The sequence below is a fragment of the Suncus etruscus genome, chromosome 17 (genome assembly GCF_024139225.1).
Source record: "Suncus etruscus isolate mSunEtr1 chromosome 17, mSunEtr1.pri.cur, whole genome shotgun sequence".
Lineage (NCBI taxonomy): Eukaryota > Metazoa > Chordata > Mammalia > Eulipotyphla > Soricidae > Suncus > Suncus etruscus.
Window position 1 is genome coordinate 68,068,322 of NC_064864.1, and position 14,838 is coordinate 68,083,159.

The following is a 14,838-nucleotide window of genomic DNA, read 5'->3' on the forward strand; positions in this document are numbered from 1 at the left end:
TTGGTTTTTGGGTCACACCCAGCGGTGCTCAGGGGTTACTCCTGGCTGTCTGCTCACAAATAGCTCCTGGCAGGCACGGGGGACCATATGGGACACCGGGATTCGAACCAACCACCTTTGGTCCAGGATCGGCTGCTTGCAAGGCAAATGCCGCTGTGCTATCTCTCCGGGCCCTAGAGGAATTTTCTTTTCCCTGATTCAAGTGATTCATTTCATCCCACCTTTTTGTGAATGCAGGGCCTTGGGGTGCCCTAGGCAGAAAGCTAGGAAGGAAATGAGAGAGCAGGAAATCTGGCAGCGCTTGTAAAAGGGTGCAGCTCAGAAGTGGGGGATTATTTGGGAGATAGGTGTGGGGTGGGAGACCTGCAGGCAAAATAAATCCCTTAAACTGGGCCCGGAGAGATAGCACAGCGGCGTTTGCCTTGCAAGCAGCTGATCCAGGACCAAAGGTGGTTGGTTCAAATCCCGGTGTCCCATATGGTCCCCCGTGCCTGCCAGGAACTATTTCTGAGCAGACAGCCAGGAGTAACCCCTGAGCACCGCCAGGTATGGCCCAAAAACAAACAAACAAAAAAATCCCTTAAACCGAGCGACATTCTGTGAACATAGGGCTTTTATTTTATTTTGGGTTTGGGGCTACACATGACTATACTCAGAGGTCATTCCTGACTCTGCACTCAGAAATCACTCCTGGCAGGCTCAGGGGACCCTATGGGATGCCAGGGATTAAACCTGGGTCAGGTACCTGCAAGGCAAATGCCCTCCGTGCTGTGCTATCACTCCAGCCTGACCCCATAACATGCGGCTCTTTTCAGGGGGTTCTCCCCAACAGTGCTTGGGAGTCTGTGACCTTGCCCAGCGATAGGGGCTCACACAGAGTTTCTCAAGGAGGAATGGGAGTTCAGGTCACATAGGCTGTGCTCCAGCCCTCTGAACTTTCTCCCCAACCTTTCTGCAGGGGCATGGAGGGAACTGGGTAGCGTTCAGCTCTGCAGTGGGAACTGAGATATGAGAAAACGGATATGTGGAGTGAGCCCAAAGCTGGGCATCCTAAAGGAGTGAGGCCAGTCCCAGTCTTCCAAGTGCACTGGGAAAAATGTCTGACCCAATTTCTAGAATTGGATGTGGGGTTGCTTCAGGCAGGAACAGCTGGGCTGGAGGCTCTGCGGGGGAATTGTCTGGCTAGCCAAGCGTGCGGGCTGGGCCACAGACTCCTGGCTGGTCCTGCTGGTCCCAGGAATGTTAAATGTTTGGGGCGCCTCTGCCACCTCCCGGCACCCCGCGGTGACTCCTTTTTCAGGGGAGGCAGCCACAATTGGGCGCTGGTGGCTGGTGGAGAGAGTGAAATGGTGCTCAAGTGTCATGGAAGGAGATGTTTAGCTTCCACTCCCTGTTTCTGAAGAGTAATTTTCTGCAGAGACATGAAGAATAATAGGAGGAACTTGGCTCATTTTGGCAAATGGCTCCAATTTTCCCACAATTTCACCCCCTGGATCACCTGCCCCACCTGTATTTGGGCCACTTCACGGCTCTACATTCGGACCTAATAGAGCCTGTTTGCTTGGCCCCAGCCCGGAGGCTACACTTGTTTTGAGGACAGAAGCTGCAAGGAAAACCTATCTGGGCCTCTAAATCACAGCCAGGACTCGTTCCATAAATGATATATTTACACAATCGATCCCCGCACAACAGGGTAATTAATCCGGCATGGGAATGCTTAACGATTTAATTGTCATATGTTTAAACAGAAATGGTTGACACAAATTTCCATAGACAAGGAGTTGGAATGAGGAGAGGGTCTTTGGGGGGCCTCTCTGCAAACATGGCTGTTGTATGTCCAGCTGCCTATGGGGAGGGATGTGGAGATGAACACCCACAAGTGGCACATCAGGGTCCTGTGGAGGCAGGAGTAGGACAGAAACAGGCTTTGGGAGATTTTTGGCTCCTCCATGAGACTTCCAGTGCTGAGGGGGTGCTGGGTCTCTGCACCATGTGACTCTGAACTTGAACATGTCTGCACTGGTGACTTCCTTTGGAGGCCTTGACTTAGGGGCAGGAATGGGGGACAACAGACTCCTGGCCTGTGTAGGGACACTGAGATGCAGCTGGCATCTTAGTCTGCTCATGGCCCGCCCCTATCTACCCTATCCCCTGCTGGCCACCCCATGGGCATCACCTTTTTTTATTTTTTGGGGGGGCCACACCCGGTGGTGCTCAGGGGCTACTTCTGGCTGTCTGCTCAGAAATAGCTCCTGGCAGGCACGGGGGACCATATGGGACACCGGGACACCAGGATTCAAACCAACCACCTTTGGTCCTGGATCAGCTGCTTGCAAGGCAAACACCGCTGTGCTATCTCTCCGGGTCCCGAGGCATCACCTTTAGAAGCAATTTTATTTCCCTTTGGTGGGTCCCCTGTGGTGCTGAGGAGTGGAGCCTCTCTCTGAGCTCAGCTGGGGGTGTGGGCTTGACATGAACCACCCAAACTGGGGGCTCATACCCCATGACATTGAAGACCAATGTGGCTGAGGGTGCAGGTATCTGACTGTTGGCCTCACACTCGGAGACACAGGCTCCACTCATTGAGTTTCTGGTTGCCCTTGTCACATGACTTCCCTGGAGTTCACTGTGGGGCCCCAAAGCCTGTGGACTTAAGAACAACTCTCCTGGTGCCAGGGTCACCCCAACCTTGGGTGTTGGAGAGTGAGAGCCCCAAAGCATTCACACAGATGCATTGTGGGGTTTTGGACCCTCCAGCAGCTCTGGGGGAAGATGGCCCTGTGGTTCAGGTTGCAGATAAGATATTGGGGCTCAGTGCAGAAGGCAGAGAAAGCTGGGCATTCTGGCTGTGGGGACCGAGGCACCTGCTTGAGCAGAGGGCAGCCCAAATAGTGGAGGAGATCTGGGGAACATGGGGGTGGGAGCACAGTATTAGGGGACATGGGGCTGGTGGGAGCACGGGCCTGGCACCACCCAGACACAGAGCCCCACTCCAGCACTTCACCTCATTCTGCAGGAGATGGGGCAGGCCTCAGGTGCTTACATTCAGCCAGTCTCATTCCCGAGAGATAGTGGTTGGAGGGTGGTAGGCCATTAGGGTGGGGTACTGGTGAGCAGGATTAGCGCCCTTAGGACAGGCTGAGAGGGAGCATCTCTCTTGCTGCCACACGAGGGCGCTGTGAGAACACACCTGCTGGGGACACCACCTCCTCACTCCCTCATTCCCCACTCCCACCTGTAGTGCTCTGGGCTGGGCTGAGGGGCCTCACCTGCTCAGCTTCCAAATGTGAGACAGATGTTTGTTCTGCTGGGCGCACATCCAACCCAATTCTGATCTGTCAGTCCCGCCAGGTCTCAGAGGATGGAGTTTTCCTCCCTGTGTGTCCAAGGAGCCCTGTGGCTTGTGTGAAGATTTGTTCAACTTGGGGTCTCTTGGCAATTGTGTACCAGCAGCATTCTCTCCCTCCCTCCCTCCCTTCCTCTCCTCTCTTTCTCTCTTCCTTCCCTCCTTCCTTCATTCCCTCTTTCTTCTTCCTTCCTTCCATTCTTCCTTCCTTCCTTTCTTCCTTCCTTCCTCCCTCCCTTCTTTCCTCCTTCCTTCCTCCCTTCCTTCTTCCTTCCTTTCTTCTTCCTTCCTTCCTTTCTTTTCTTCCTTCCTTCCTTCCTCCCTTCCTTCCTTCTTCCTTCCTTCCTTCCTTCCTTCCTTCCTTCCTTCTTTTCTTTCTTTCTTTCTTTCTTTCTTTCTTTCTTTCTTTCTTTTCTTTTCTTTCTTTCTTTCTTTCTTTCTCTTTCTTTCTTTCTTTCTTTCTTTCTTCTTTCTTTCTTTCCTTCTTTCCTTCTTTCTTTCTTCCCTTCTCACTTTCACCATGATTTTGGGATCACACCCAGTGGTGCTCTGTGATCACTCCTAACTCTGTGCTTCTAGTAGTTGTGCTCAGAGAACCATGCAGTGTTGGGATTGAACCCAGAGTTCCTGTGTGTAATGTATCTGTTCAGCTTCCTGAGCAGTCTCTCTCTCAATCAATAGATTTGAGTCAGGCTGGCAGGAAGGGTAAAGAACTGGCAAACCGAGTGAGGACCAAGAAAGCTGACCAAACTCCCCTCAGCCTAACAACTCCACAGGAGAGGTTACTGGGTCCATCTAAGCCCAGAAGTACCCAAGGGTGAACTCATGGTCTTATGCTTGCCCTGGTTGCTTTGTCAGCCACTGCTTGAGAATATTTACTTATTATTTAATTTTATTTATTGAAGCACACAGCCAGTGGTGCTCAGAATGTCAGGGTTCTGTGATCAAGGTTTACTCCTGATGTGCTCAGGGTACCAGATGAGGTGCTGGGGGTCAAACTTGGGTCAGCTGCATGCAAGACCACACATTTGCCCTGTCTTATCTTTCCAGCCCGCAGTATTTTTCAGAAGATCCGCAAGCCCAATGGCTCAAGGCTTAACCCAGTTGTATGGGTATAAAGGACTGTGCCAAGAGGCACTTGGAAGACCATGTGGTACCAGGGATTGTATCATCAGCACTGCTGCCACCACCATCCACCCCCCATCTCCATCCACTTGTGTTTTGTGTGCAGTGGTGGAAGTGGGACATAGAGAAGAGCCCCATTCTTAGCACTTCTTTGTCAAAGTGTAAAATAAAAACCATAGTTTGTGAAATCACTCCAAGCACCATACCTTTAATCCCAGGAGGACAGATCTGAAGAAGCAGGGTAACAGCCAAGAAATAAAAAACCAAGCCAGTCAGGAGCCAGTCTGTGCCTCATGGTGTTGTCTCTGAGCACCAAGCCAAAAACTCTTTGCTTTATTATCCCAGAACCAAATGTCCTGGATGTCATCTTACACCAGATCACATTATTTTGGTACAAGAGTTGGATATGTGGGCCTGGAGGAATAATCCAATGGTGTGATGCTTGCCTTGCATACGGCTAACCCAATTCTGTCCGTGATATTACATATGTTCCTCCGAGCACACCCGCAGGATAAATCTCTAGGTACAGAGCCAGGTCAGGCCCTGAGCACTGTAACAGGAGCAAGAAAAATTGGATGTTCCTCTGGTCCTGTACCCTCCGGGAGAAACAACCCCATTCCCTCTGCACAATTTGCACAATTCACAGCTCTGAGTCTGCAGGGATAATCATCTTTTCTCCTACCCTGGGAGGCCCTTTGGCTTCTTTAATGTATTGGTTTTAGTTTTGTGGTGCCAGGGATGGAGTCGAAGACCCCACACGAGCAAAACAAACAAGCCTCATGTTCTGTAAAACGTGGTACCCCAAAACTTGGCTTCTTATTAAATGCTTACAAATTGCATTGGGGGTACAAGCAGATGAGCCCTGATCAACCAGGCAGATTCTTAGCCCTGAGAAAGCTGAGTTCCTTCCATGGTGCTCGCAGGTGTGCTCTGCTCAATGGCACACTGGAGCAAGCCCAAGAGCAAGAGCCCTCGACAAGTCGGCCCCGAGGATCCCAAGCAGAGTCCTGGGAAGTTGGACCTTCACTTCTATTGACTTCTGTCCTTTTCCCCCACTTTTGGTTTTGGGGGTCATACCTGACTGTGCTCAGGGGTCACTCCTGGTTCTTCACTCAGGGCTTGGGGGACCCTATAGGATGCCAGGAATGGAACCTGGATAGGGCACGTGCAAGGCAAACGCCCTCCCCTCCGCACAGTCGCTCCAGCCTCAGCTTTCTGCTCTTACAGTTCCCAAGGATAGAGCCTGGTGCCAGGAAATTAGAGGATGGACTCATATACCCTTGGGTTCATTCTAAGGGCCCCAGAAACAGGACTGGGTGGAGGGAAACGAAGGACGGTGAGGCATGAAGTGTCGGTGAAGACCAGCAGAGATTTAAGGCCGTTGCTTTCTCAGAACCTCCAAGATCCAAAGAAAAAAACGAGCCAAGGGTCAGATGGGCCCCTATCTAAGGACGTTGCTCCCTTAAATAAGGGTCCCCCCAGTCAGCGGCTGAGCAGAGGATGCCCATAGAGGGCGCTGTCTGTCAGGCTTTGGTAGGAATCTTAGGCAAAGGAAGGTTGAGACTAGGTGCTCCGGGGTGCGCGCGGAGGCTGCTTCTGTGCCTGGCGCGCCTCAGGCCGCCACTTCACCGCTTTCTCCAGGCCAAAGAACAGGAATATTTCGCTCTCCGCGCCGGGTTGCTCAAGCCCAGCATCCCCGAAGCTCAGGAGGATGGAGTGTTGACCTGAGAAATTCCTAACCTTGATGCACGCAACGGGTCGGGTTGGTTGGGGTGTTTCCAACTGGCCTGAGCCCTTCCCATGGGGTCCTACATTGCATTCACCCGAGCTCATTTCCCAGCTAGAACTTTCTCCAAGACGTTTGTGAGGTCGAGAGTTTGGGGTAGGGGCGAGGGGGGGGGGCTCTTTTCCGGAGAAACTTTTCTACTTGTTTCAGGTGAAAGGTAGCTCCAGGTGTTGGAACTTGGACTAAGTTTGCGGAGCTCCTAGATCAGAGAGTTGCAGTAACAATCCTGCCTGCCCGGAATTTGCTGGCCTGGCCCAGCCTGGGGAACACGGACTCCGGGTACACCTGGGGTCGGGGTGGGGGGTTGGGGTCCAGCATTGGTGCGACTCAGCCAGGCCCTCCCATCCAAAGACTTCTCCTTCGCGAGTATCTACCCCGAGAGTGAAATCCTCCCCTGGGGCTGTCACTGTCACTGGTTCCAACGCCTACTGTCTGGTACCCTAAGAGCGATTTGCGCTGACCAAACTCCACCGAACGAAGAGTAAGAGAAAACCAGGATCTCCGTGCACGGAAGCGCCTTGACAATAAATTCCAGGTTGCCCAAGTCAGAGCAAGGTGACAATCTGTAGTGAGAGGCTGAGAGACGCTTCATATTGCCCCAGGAACTTTGGGGGGGGGGGCTAACACTCGAGACCGGGGGGGGGAGGGTTGGGGAAATATAAAACACCTGCTTCTCAAATGGACAGCCCGAGCAGGGCCGTTCTGCGGTCCGATTCGAACAGAAGACAATGGGGGGGGGGGGAGATGACCCAGGGAGCCAGTAAAGAAGTTCGCACGGGGGTGTGTTTTGGGGGTGGGGTTGCTGGTCTTTTGCCATTTCCTCTAACCTAGGGGAAGCGTCAACGAAGCCATAAAGATTGTTCCACGCTTAACCCTAGAGTCCGGTTTTAATGCCGGCCTGATTTGCTTCCCCAAGAGCTGGGAACCGTTTTATTGCCAACGATGTCCGGTAACCTTCCGGCGCGGACCCTCAGAGACCCCGCTGGCTTCTCTAAAAACCTGCTGGCCGCTCAGCGCGCGCTGTGTGCCGGACTACGGCTTGGCCCCTCGGCGGGCACACGGATAGCGCCCTCGGTGCGCCCTGCCGGGAATCAAGGCTACAGCCAGCTCCAAAGCCGGCTCACCGGAGCGGGGAGTCTCGGGTTTTCGAATTGGGAGCCGATGCTAAGCGCGTGGGTGCCGGGACAAGGCTCGCCCAGCTGCCCTGCCGGGTGACGCGCGGGCGTTGGCCCTGGAGCGCGCACACGCCGGGGTGCAGAGACGCGCGCCTACTCCTAGCCGCGGGGCTGGGCTGGGGTGGGGTAGGATGGGTGGGAGGGAAGAAACTTGTTCTTCGGTTTCCCCGGGGCCAAAGGCCAAGGCCACGCGAATCGCTGAGCCATGAACCCCCACTTCCCCGCCTAGCGACTTGACAGACGGTGGGTGGGGAACTCGACCCCCCCCCTTCCTTTTTTTGCAGGCTTTTCAGAGAGCTCCAGAGTGAGTGCGCAGCGGGCCGAGGTCGCGTCCTGCCTCCGGGCCCGGCGTTGCGGGGCTCTCCAGCAGCGTTGGAGGAGGTGGCCCGGGGGCCCGGGGCTGGGGGCGGGGGAGCGGCAGCTGCCAGCGCCAATAACCCCGAGGTGACCCGAACCGGTCGGCCCGCCCCTTCTTCCCCCTCCCGCAGGCCAAGCGGCTGGAAGCGGGTCCCGGAGCTGCAGAAGGCAGGGAAGAGGGAGGCGCGAGCTCGGGGCGCCGCGGCTGTCAGTGCGCGTCGGCCCGGGGGGCGCCGCGGGCTCCGCTTCCCTCGCTCGCCTCCTGCGCTGGCCGGCGCGCTCCGAGCGCCTTTTTTTTAGCGGGAGCCAATATATCCTTTTGTGCTAATGGGCTCGGTCTCATTTGCTGCCTAATTGGACTATATAAAGCCAATAACAGGCGGGATCTCAGAGCCCCGAAGCGAACGCGCCAAAAAATCCGAGGCTCGGCGCGGAGGGGGTGGCGGTGGAGGCGGCCGCGGGGCCTGGGCTCGGCGGGGCCTCCGCCTGCCTAATCCCATTTGCCATTGTCCGCGCCCAATCGCCGCATACTCCCCGCATACTCCCCGCATTTAACTCGGATGACATTTTGATTTCATCATTAGCATCCGGCGCCGCGTTGACGCAGCCCCGAGCCGGGCACCGTTCGGGCCGCCTCCTCCCGGGGAGCCGCTGCCGCGGAGCCGCCTCGCTCCAGCCCAGCCGCGGCCGGGCCGCTCCCCGCCCCCTTCCCCCTTCCTTCCTCTCTCTCTCTTTCTCTTTCTCATTCTCTCCCCCCCCCCCCATGCGCTCCCGCCCCGGCCCGGGCCTCACCCCGCCCTCCCGCCGCGGGATTTGCGCCTGGGGCGGCCCCCCGACTTGGCGCCCCGGAGTTGAGTTTCCGTTTATGGTCTGATTTCCGGCCGGCCGCCTGCTCGCCCGGCCGCCCGCCTGTCCCGGCTCCCGCCCTCCCTCCCTCCCGGGGACCCGGAGACCGGGGACCATGCCGGAGCCCGGGCCGGACACCCCCGGCACGGCCAGCGCGCAGCCCCCGCCGCCGCCGCCGCCGCCCCCGCCTCCCGCGCCCAAGGAGTCGCCGTTTTCCATCAAGAACCTGCTCAACGGGGATCACCACCGGCCGCCCCCGAAGCCGCAGCCGCCCCCACGGACGCTCTTCGCCCCGGCCTCGGCCGCTGCCGCCGCCGCTGCCGCCGCCGCTGCTGCCGCCGCTGCCGCTAAGGGGGCCCTGGAGGGCGCGGCGGGCTTCGCGCTCTCGCAGGTGGGCGACCTGGCTTTCCCCCGCTTTGAGATCCCGGCACAGAGGTTGGCCCTGCCCGCGCATTACCTGGAGCGCTCCCCGGCCTGGTGGTATCCCTACACCCTGACCCCCGCCGGCGGCCACGTCCCGCGACCTGAAGGTACCGAGCCCTCTTTAAACTTTTGGGGTCTTTCTCGCGCTATCGACCGACCCTCCTCTCGGCCCTCCGAGGCTTCCAGCCGCAGCCCGGGACCCCAAACCTTCCCCACACACACACCTCACCGCAACCCTTCTCCCCATGTCCCCATGTTTGGTCAGTTTCCTTCCTACACCCTCCTTGCACCCTGGGGCCGTGCGCCCAGGGCGCACAGCCCTGGAACATAATCCCACTTGGTGAGAAAGTAGATTCACAGCCTCCCTCCCGGGACGCTATGGTTCCCGGGGGGCCGCGAGGGAGCCCCCCCCCATCGGAAAGCGCCCTGGGTCAGGAGTGGGGAGCAGACCAGAGGTCAGGGCTGGAGGGGAAGATCTCTGCAGGCGGGGCCCCCAAGCCTGGAGCTTTGGAAAGGAAAGAAGGTGCGCGCACGCACGTCGCAGTTTCTTTCTACATCAGCTCTGGGGAAGAATGGGTGGAAAAGTGTCTCCCGATCTGAGCCCTACAGTGGCCCGTTTGAGAAGGAGGAGACCCTCGGGCGTAGGGAGGCTCGGAGGCCCCGGGGCGGGGAGGCCCGCATCGACCAGCGTGCAACCTTGCCCAGGGGTCGGGCCTCGCTGAAATGCTGTGTCAAGCGCGCGTGTGTCCGTGCGTTTGTCCGTCTCTTCCCGCAGCCTCCGACAAAGCGCTTCTGAGGGATTCGTCCCCAGCCTCGGGCACCGACCGCGATTCCCCGGAGCCTCTGCTCAAGGCCGACCCGGACCACAAGGAGCTGGACTCCAAGAGCCCCGACGAGATCATTTTGGAGGAGAGCGACTCGGAGGAAGGCAAGAAGGAGGGCGAGGCGGCGCCGGGCGCGGTCGGAGCGAGTGTCGGCAGCGCGGCGGCTACGCCGGGCAACGAGGACTGGAAGAAGGGCGCCGAGAGCCCCGAGAAGAAGCCCGCGTGCCGCAAGAAGAAGACGCGCACCGTGTTCTCCCGCAGCCAAGTCTTCCAGCTCGAGTCCACCTTCGACATGAAGCGCTACCTGAGCAGCTCGGAGCGCGCAGGCCTGGCCGCGTCGTTGCACCTCACCGAGACGCAGGTGAAGATCTGGTTCCAGAACCGCCGCAACAAGTGGAAGCGGCAGCTGGCGGCCGAGCTGGAGGCGGCCAACCTGAGCCACGCGGCGGCGCAGCGCATCGTGCGGGTGCCCATCCTCTACCACGAGAACTCGGCGGCCGAGGGCGCGGGAGCGGCGGCCGCGGGGGCCCCGGTGCCCGTCAGCCAGCCGCTGCTCACCTTCCCGCACCCCGTCTACTACTCACACCCGGTGGTCTCGTCCGTGCCGCTGCTCCGGCCCGTCTGAGGCCCCACAGGGGAGTGAGGGAGAGAGAGAGAGAGAATCCGGGACCCCCTCCCCAGACCCACGCAGAGGTGACTGGGTCGGGGCCCAGAGCGCCCTTGGGAACCGGGACTGGGGCTCACGGCCCAGGCCTCTCCTCTCCCTAACCGGTAGCGTTATTTTTTTGTAAGTATTTGCAATGCATTTTCGTGCAATTCACTACCCGACCCCCCCGAAAGGATTTGAGGCGCTTCCTCTCTTAACTTTGAAACTGGGTTTTTATATATATTGAGAGAGCAGGAGAAAAGAAGAGAGTGAGAAAGGAAAAGCAAATGTCCCTGGGTCAACTCTTTTGTTGAAAGCTTTGCTAGAAGAAGCAACTAACTCGCTCCTTCGCAGACACAGGCCGCCGGGTTTGCCTTGATCGGTAGCTACGGGGGTTTTATTTCTACGAAGGGAAATAGACTTAACACCTGAGGTCCCGCTCACGTCTTTGTAGAGAACTGTTTGGTTTGGTTTTCCGGAGTACAGGGAGCCGAGTGCCGGGCTAGCTAGCACCTTTATTTCTGGGTGTGGTTCTTCCTCCGCAGCACCCCCCCTCATCAGCGACCCCCCCCCCACACACACACCAGTTATCCAGCCCATTTTTTCAGTCTGAGCCGCCTTTCATCTGAAACCTGTGCAAATGACCTCTTCAACTCTTCCTTCTTTTGGAGGACTGCAGCCCCTAATTAAGTGTTTAAGGAGATAGACTTGACAGGCTTTAAAAAAAAAAATCAGAATTCTAACAATTCTCAAAACAGTCTGCAGAAGGGCCAGTGTGAACTCACTAATCTATTAGCATCTTTTTTTTTCCTTGGGGGGGGGGTCATTTGCTACTCACTATTATCAATAACACTTTTGTTGCTTTGTCCCCTGTTTTGAGAGCAATTTCTAATTTTTGTTTAAACTGTCTTTGTCCTCTCCCCTGCCTTTTGGCTCGGCAGTACCAACTCAACTTGGACCTGTGCAATATTATTCACCATTTTCTGAGTCCCCCTCCCTCGCTTCCGAGAGAGAGAGAGAGAGAGAGAGAGAGAGAAGCAGACTTTCTTTCCCCCTCTTTGCTTTTGCTGTCTGATCCTTTCATTCCTTTAGGAGAAGAAAACTAAGACGGAGAAAGGGAAAGGGGGGGGGGATGCACAGGATAGGTATCTATGGTCAGAGGGGTGAGAGAGTCATATTGGAGCGCTTTAAGTGAAGGACAATCAATTTAGGAGAATTTTAACTTATTTGATAAATGTACAGATTTCTTGTAAAATCCCCCCCCCGTCGGGGCTGGGCCAGGCTCCTGGTTCTGCCACAGCCAATCCCCCCCTTTTTTCTGTCGCCCACACCTGTTGTTCTGTGATAGATGGTCACTGTCTCCTTCACCTCTTCCCTGGTTCAATCCCTTTTTAAGAAAAAGAGAAAAAACAACACAAAATATTGTTACACTCAATGTTGTTGTGAAATGGAATCCATTAAAGAGAAAACAGAAAAGAGAAACATTTGGTGTGGCCCAAGTGTATTTCCAAGCGCTCCTGTCTGGGAATTTCTTAGGCCTATGTCTCCAGGGACCTGCTGAGGTCCCATCTTGGGTGGTTGGGACAGAGAGGCTTTGTTTGCACCCAGGGCCAAGCTCTCCCCGGATTGAGGAGATCCCAAGCTCTGCCCTGCAAATGGAGCTGCAGCCTTTAAAAGAATGCGGGGCGGACCGACTAAGGAAAGTTCATCTCTGTGGCAGAATTGAGGCCAGCGGCCGCTGGAAGCTCAGAGACAGGCTCTAGGCTGGTCAGCGGTGCATGCAGGGCTGGAGCCTGGCGCTGCGTTTCCATGCTGTGGTGCCATCGAGCTTCGGGACAGCGTGCCTCTGGCACTGGGGGATGCGGGTCTAGAACCTGCGAGGCCCGGGCTTGCCTTTTGGAGTGCGGGTACAATAGAGACCTGGGAAGAGGGCAGTCAGTTAGAGTAGAGCTTTGTCAGGCTGAAAAAGGCCCGCAGGCAGCCCTGGAAGGGCGAGGAACAAATCAGGAGGGAGGATCCAAGGGAGGCCGGTTCTGGTGTGGCAAGTACCAACCAACCGCTACATCCCGTGAAGCAAACCTGACATCTCCTCCCGGGGCGCCCTTTAACGGCCACGGCGCCTATCAGCGCCTGTCAAAGTCAGTCCGAAGCGTCGTGCTCCGCATCCTCCCGCGCCTGCTGGGCTGGGCAGCGGCCCTGCACGCCTGGAGCGGCTTGGAAAGCGCAGCCCGTTTTGCAAGCGAATGCCTTGCTGGCGCTGCGGGGCTGCCTGGCACAGAGCCTGGAGGTCTATATGCCCAGCTCGTGGCAAATACACTTTGAATCTGGGGAGCCAGAAGGGGGAGATGAGAGATCTCAACCTGATGCAACTTCCAGCAAACAGCTGGGTGTCTCCTCTGGGGACACTCCTCAGTCCTCTCCTTGGCGCGCTCTGCTGGTGTCCGCAGATCCATGGACACAAGTTGATTCTACTGCTACCGACTCGTTCAAGGCCGTGTTCTATGAATGGGAAAGTGCCCCCCTCAAATAAACTGGCGTGTGTATTTATGGCAAAATTTTCGCCTGGACCTTAGCAAAGATAGATTTCTCTTTATTTCCCCCTGGTTTGGGATAAAAACGAGGGCATGTGTCACAAATGAAAAATAAACAGAAATTCCGGGTCAAAATATGTTGTCCCCTGTGTTACCTGAAAACACGATGAGGCCGTTTACTGTTGGCCATACTGACGGCGGCAGAGGCCAATAACAGCTCATTAAAAATAATGTTGCAACAGCAAACACGTCCCTCGATTTTACAGCCCCGGACGCGATGTTATCAAACACCAAGAAAATACTTCTTTATTTGTGTTTGGATTCGAGAAAACGGTTCTCAACTGACCCGGTCTATACAAAGTCGAGAAATAACTGGTTCCCCCCCCACTCACAGTTGATTCTTTGTCCAGCTTCCTGAGGCTCCCCGTCCTCTCTCTGCAGGGACCCCCAGGGAGGGACACTATGTCCCTCCCTGGAGCATTCATGTGCCCTCAGTGGGAGGAGAAGTGGTCAGACCACAGCTGCCTGGGACCGGCTGCTTCCCCTCCTCTGGAAGGGAGGATATGGGCTTCTCACTGGGCAGAGAAGAGGCAGACAGACCATTGACTATAGTGGTCCCAATGTGATCCATCTGCCCCCCCCCCCCGCCACTGCAGGTCAAAAAATCATTGGGTGAAACTCATTGTAGAAGCTGGCTTGGGGTTTCACCTCCTTCTTCCACCGCTTGGCAGGGGCAGGAATCACACGCTCCAGGAGGACGCTGGGGGTATAGGAAGAATGGGAGTTGCTTTCGGATTGGCCTCCAAACCTTCCAGCCTTGGAAAAGTGGATCAGCCCATGCCTCTGCTCCAGGGCCCAAACCCAACACTCCTGATTTTACTCTGCGCCCTTCCTCTCTTCCTCCTTGCTAGATCCCAGCTTAATGTTCCTTCCCAGGCACTCTCAATTAATCTCCAAGTCCATGCAAATGACCGACTCCCAGGCTTCAACCCATCAGCAAACATCAGAGCAAATGAGCCTGCAGCTAGCTCAGGGGTTCCTGAGCTTCGCTGCTTCTGGGGGCCCTGGCATCCCCACCCAACACTGGGAGATTTTTAACCTCCCAGTGGCTATTATAACAGACTCAGGTATATCTTGCTGAAGGTGACCCTGGACATCAGCTTTACTCTGATGAGTAAGACTAAGGCAAGCTAAGAAGAATCTTCTAGAAAGAATGGGCGGGAAGCAAAGGTGACTCTGCTTTCTCATTTGATGTAGCCCTAAGTTATTTGGGCTGGTTGGGGGGGGGCGCCCCGCCCTTTCTCACAGCCACGCCGAGGACAGAGATAGACAGACCAACACAACCGGCCAGCCCACCCCCACATAAGAGCCCCAACTCCTTTGGGCAGGGACCTCACTGGGAGCCGTTCAGAGGGTGCTGGGCTAAAGGGCTCTGAGCAGGGGGTAGCCCTCTGGACCCCAGGAGAGCTGGGAGGCTGCACGGGGCTGTTTCTGATAGCAACACAGATGTATTTCTTTGATTTGGTACTAAATAGAGCGGGTGTGTGTACCTCAAACAATATCAAGATAGATATAAACTGCTGCGCACCACCAGGTGCTCATTCCCAGGCAGGCCGCTGAAGTGGCAGGCTCCTGGCGTGGCTGGCTGAGTCCCAGAGCCCGGGGGTGAGCGAGCACCCAGAGAGCTCTTTCTTCTTCCCGGGAGCTTGAGGGGAGCGCAGAGTCTGGCGAAGGCAAGAAAGAAGGTTGGTAGGATTCGCTTTCTCTCCGCCACAGGCT

At 56.2% G+C, this 14,838-nt stretch overlaps 1 protein-coding gene across 1 annotated transcript; it reads left to right on the forward strand.

Moving 5' to 3' along the window:
- The first annotated feature begins 8,750 nt into the window (after positions 1-8,750).
- Positions 8,751-10,614, forward strand: HMX3 (H6 family homeobox 3). The gene is made up of 2 exons (XM_049764501.1): positions 8,751-9,165; positions 9,834-10,614. Exons 1-2 carry the CDS (start codon positions 8,751-8,753, stop codon positions 10,505-10,507), a joined length of 1,089 nt encoding a protein of 362 aa, XP_049620458.1. The 3' UTR covers positions 10,508-10,614.
- Positions 10,615-14,838: the final 4,224 nt, after the last annotated feature.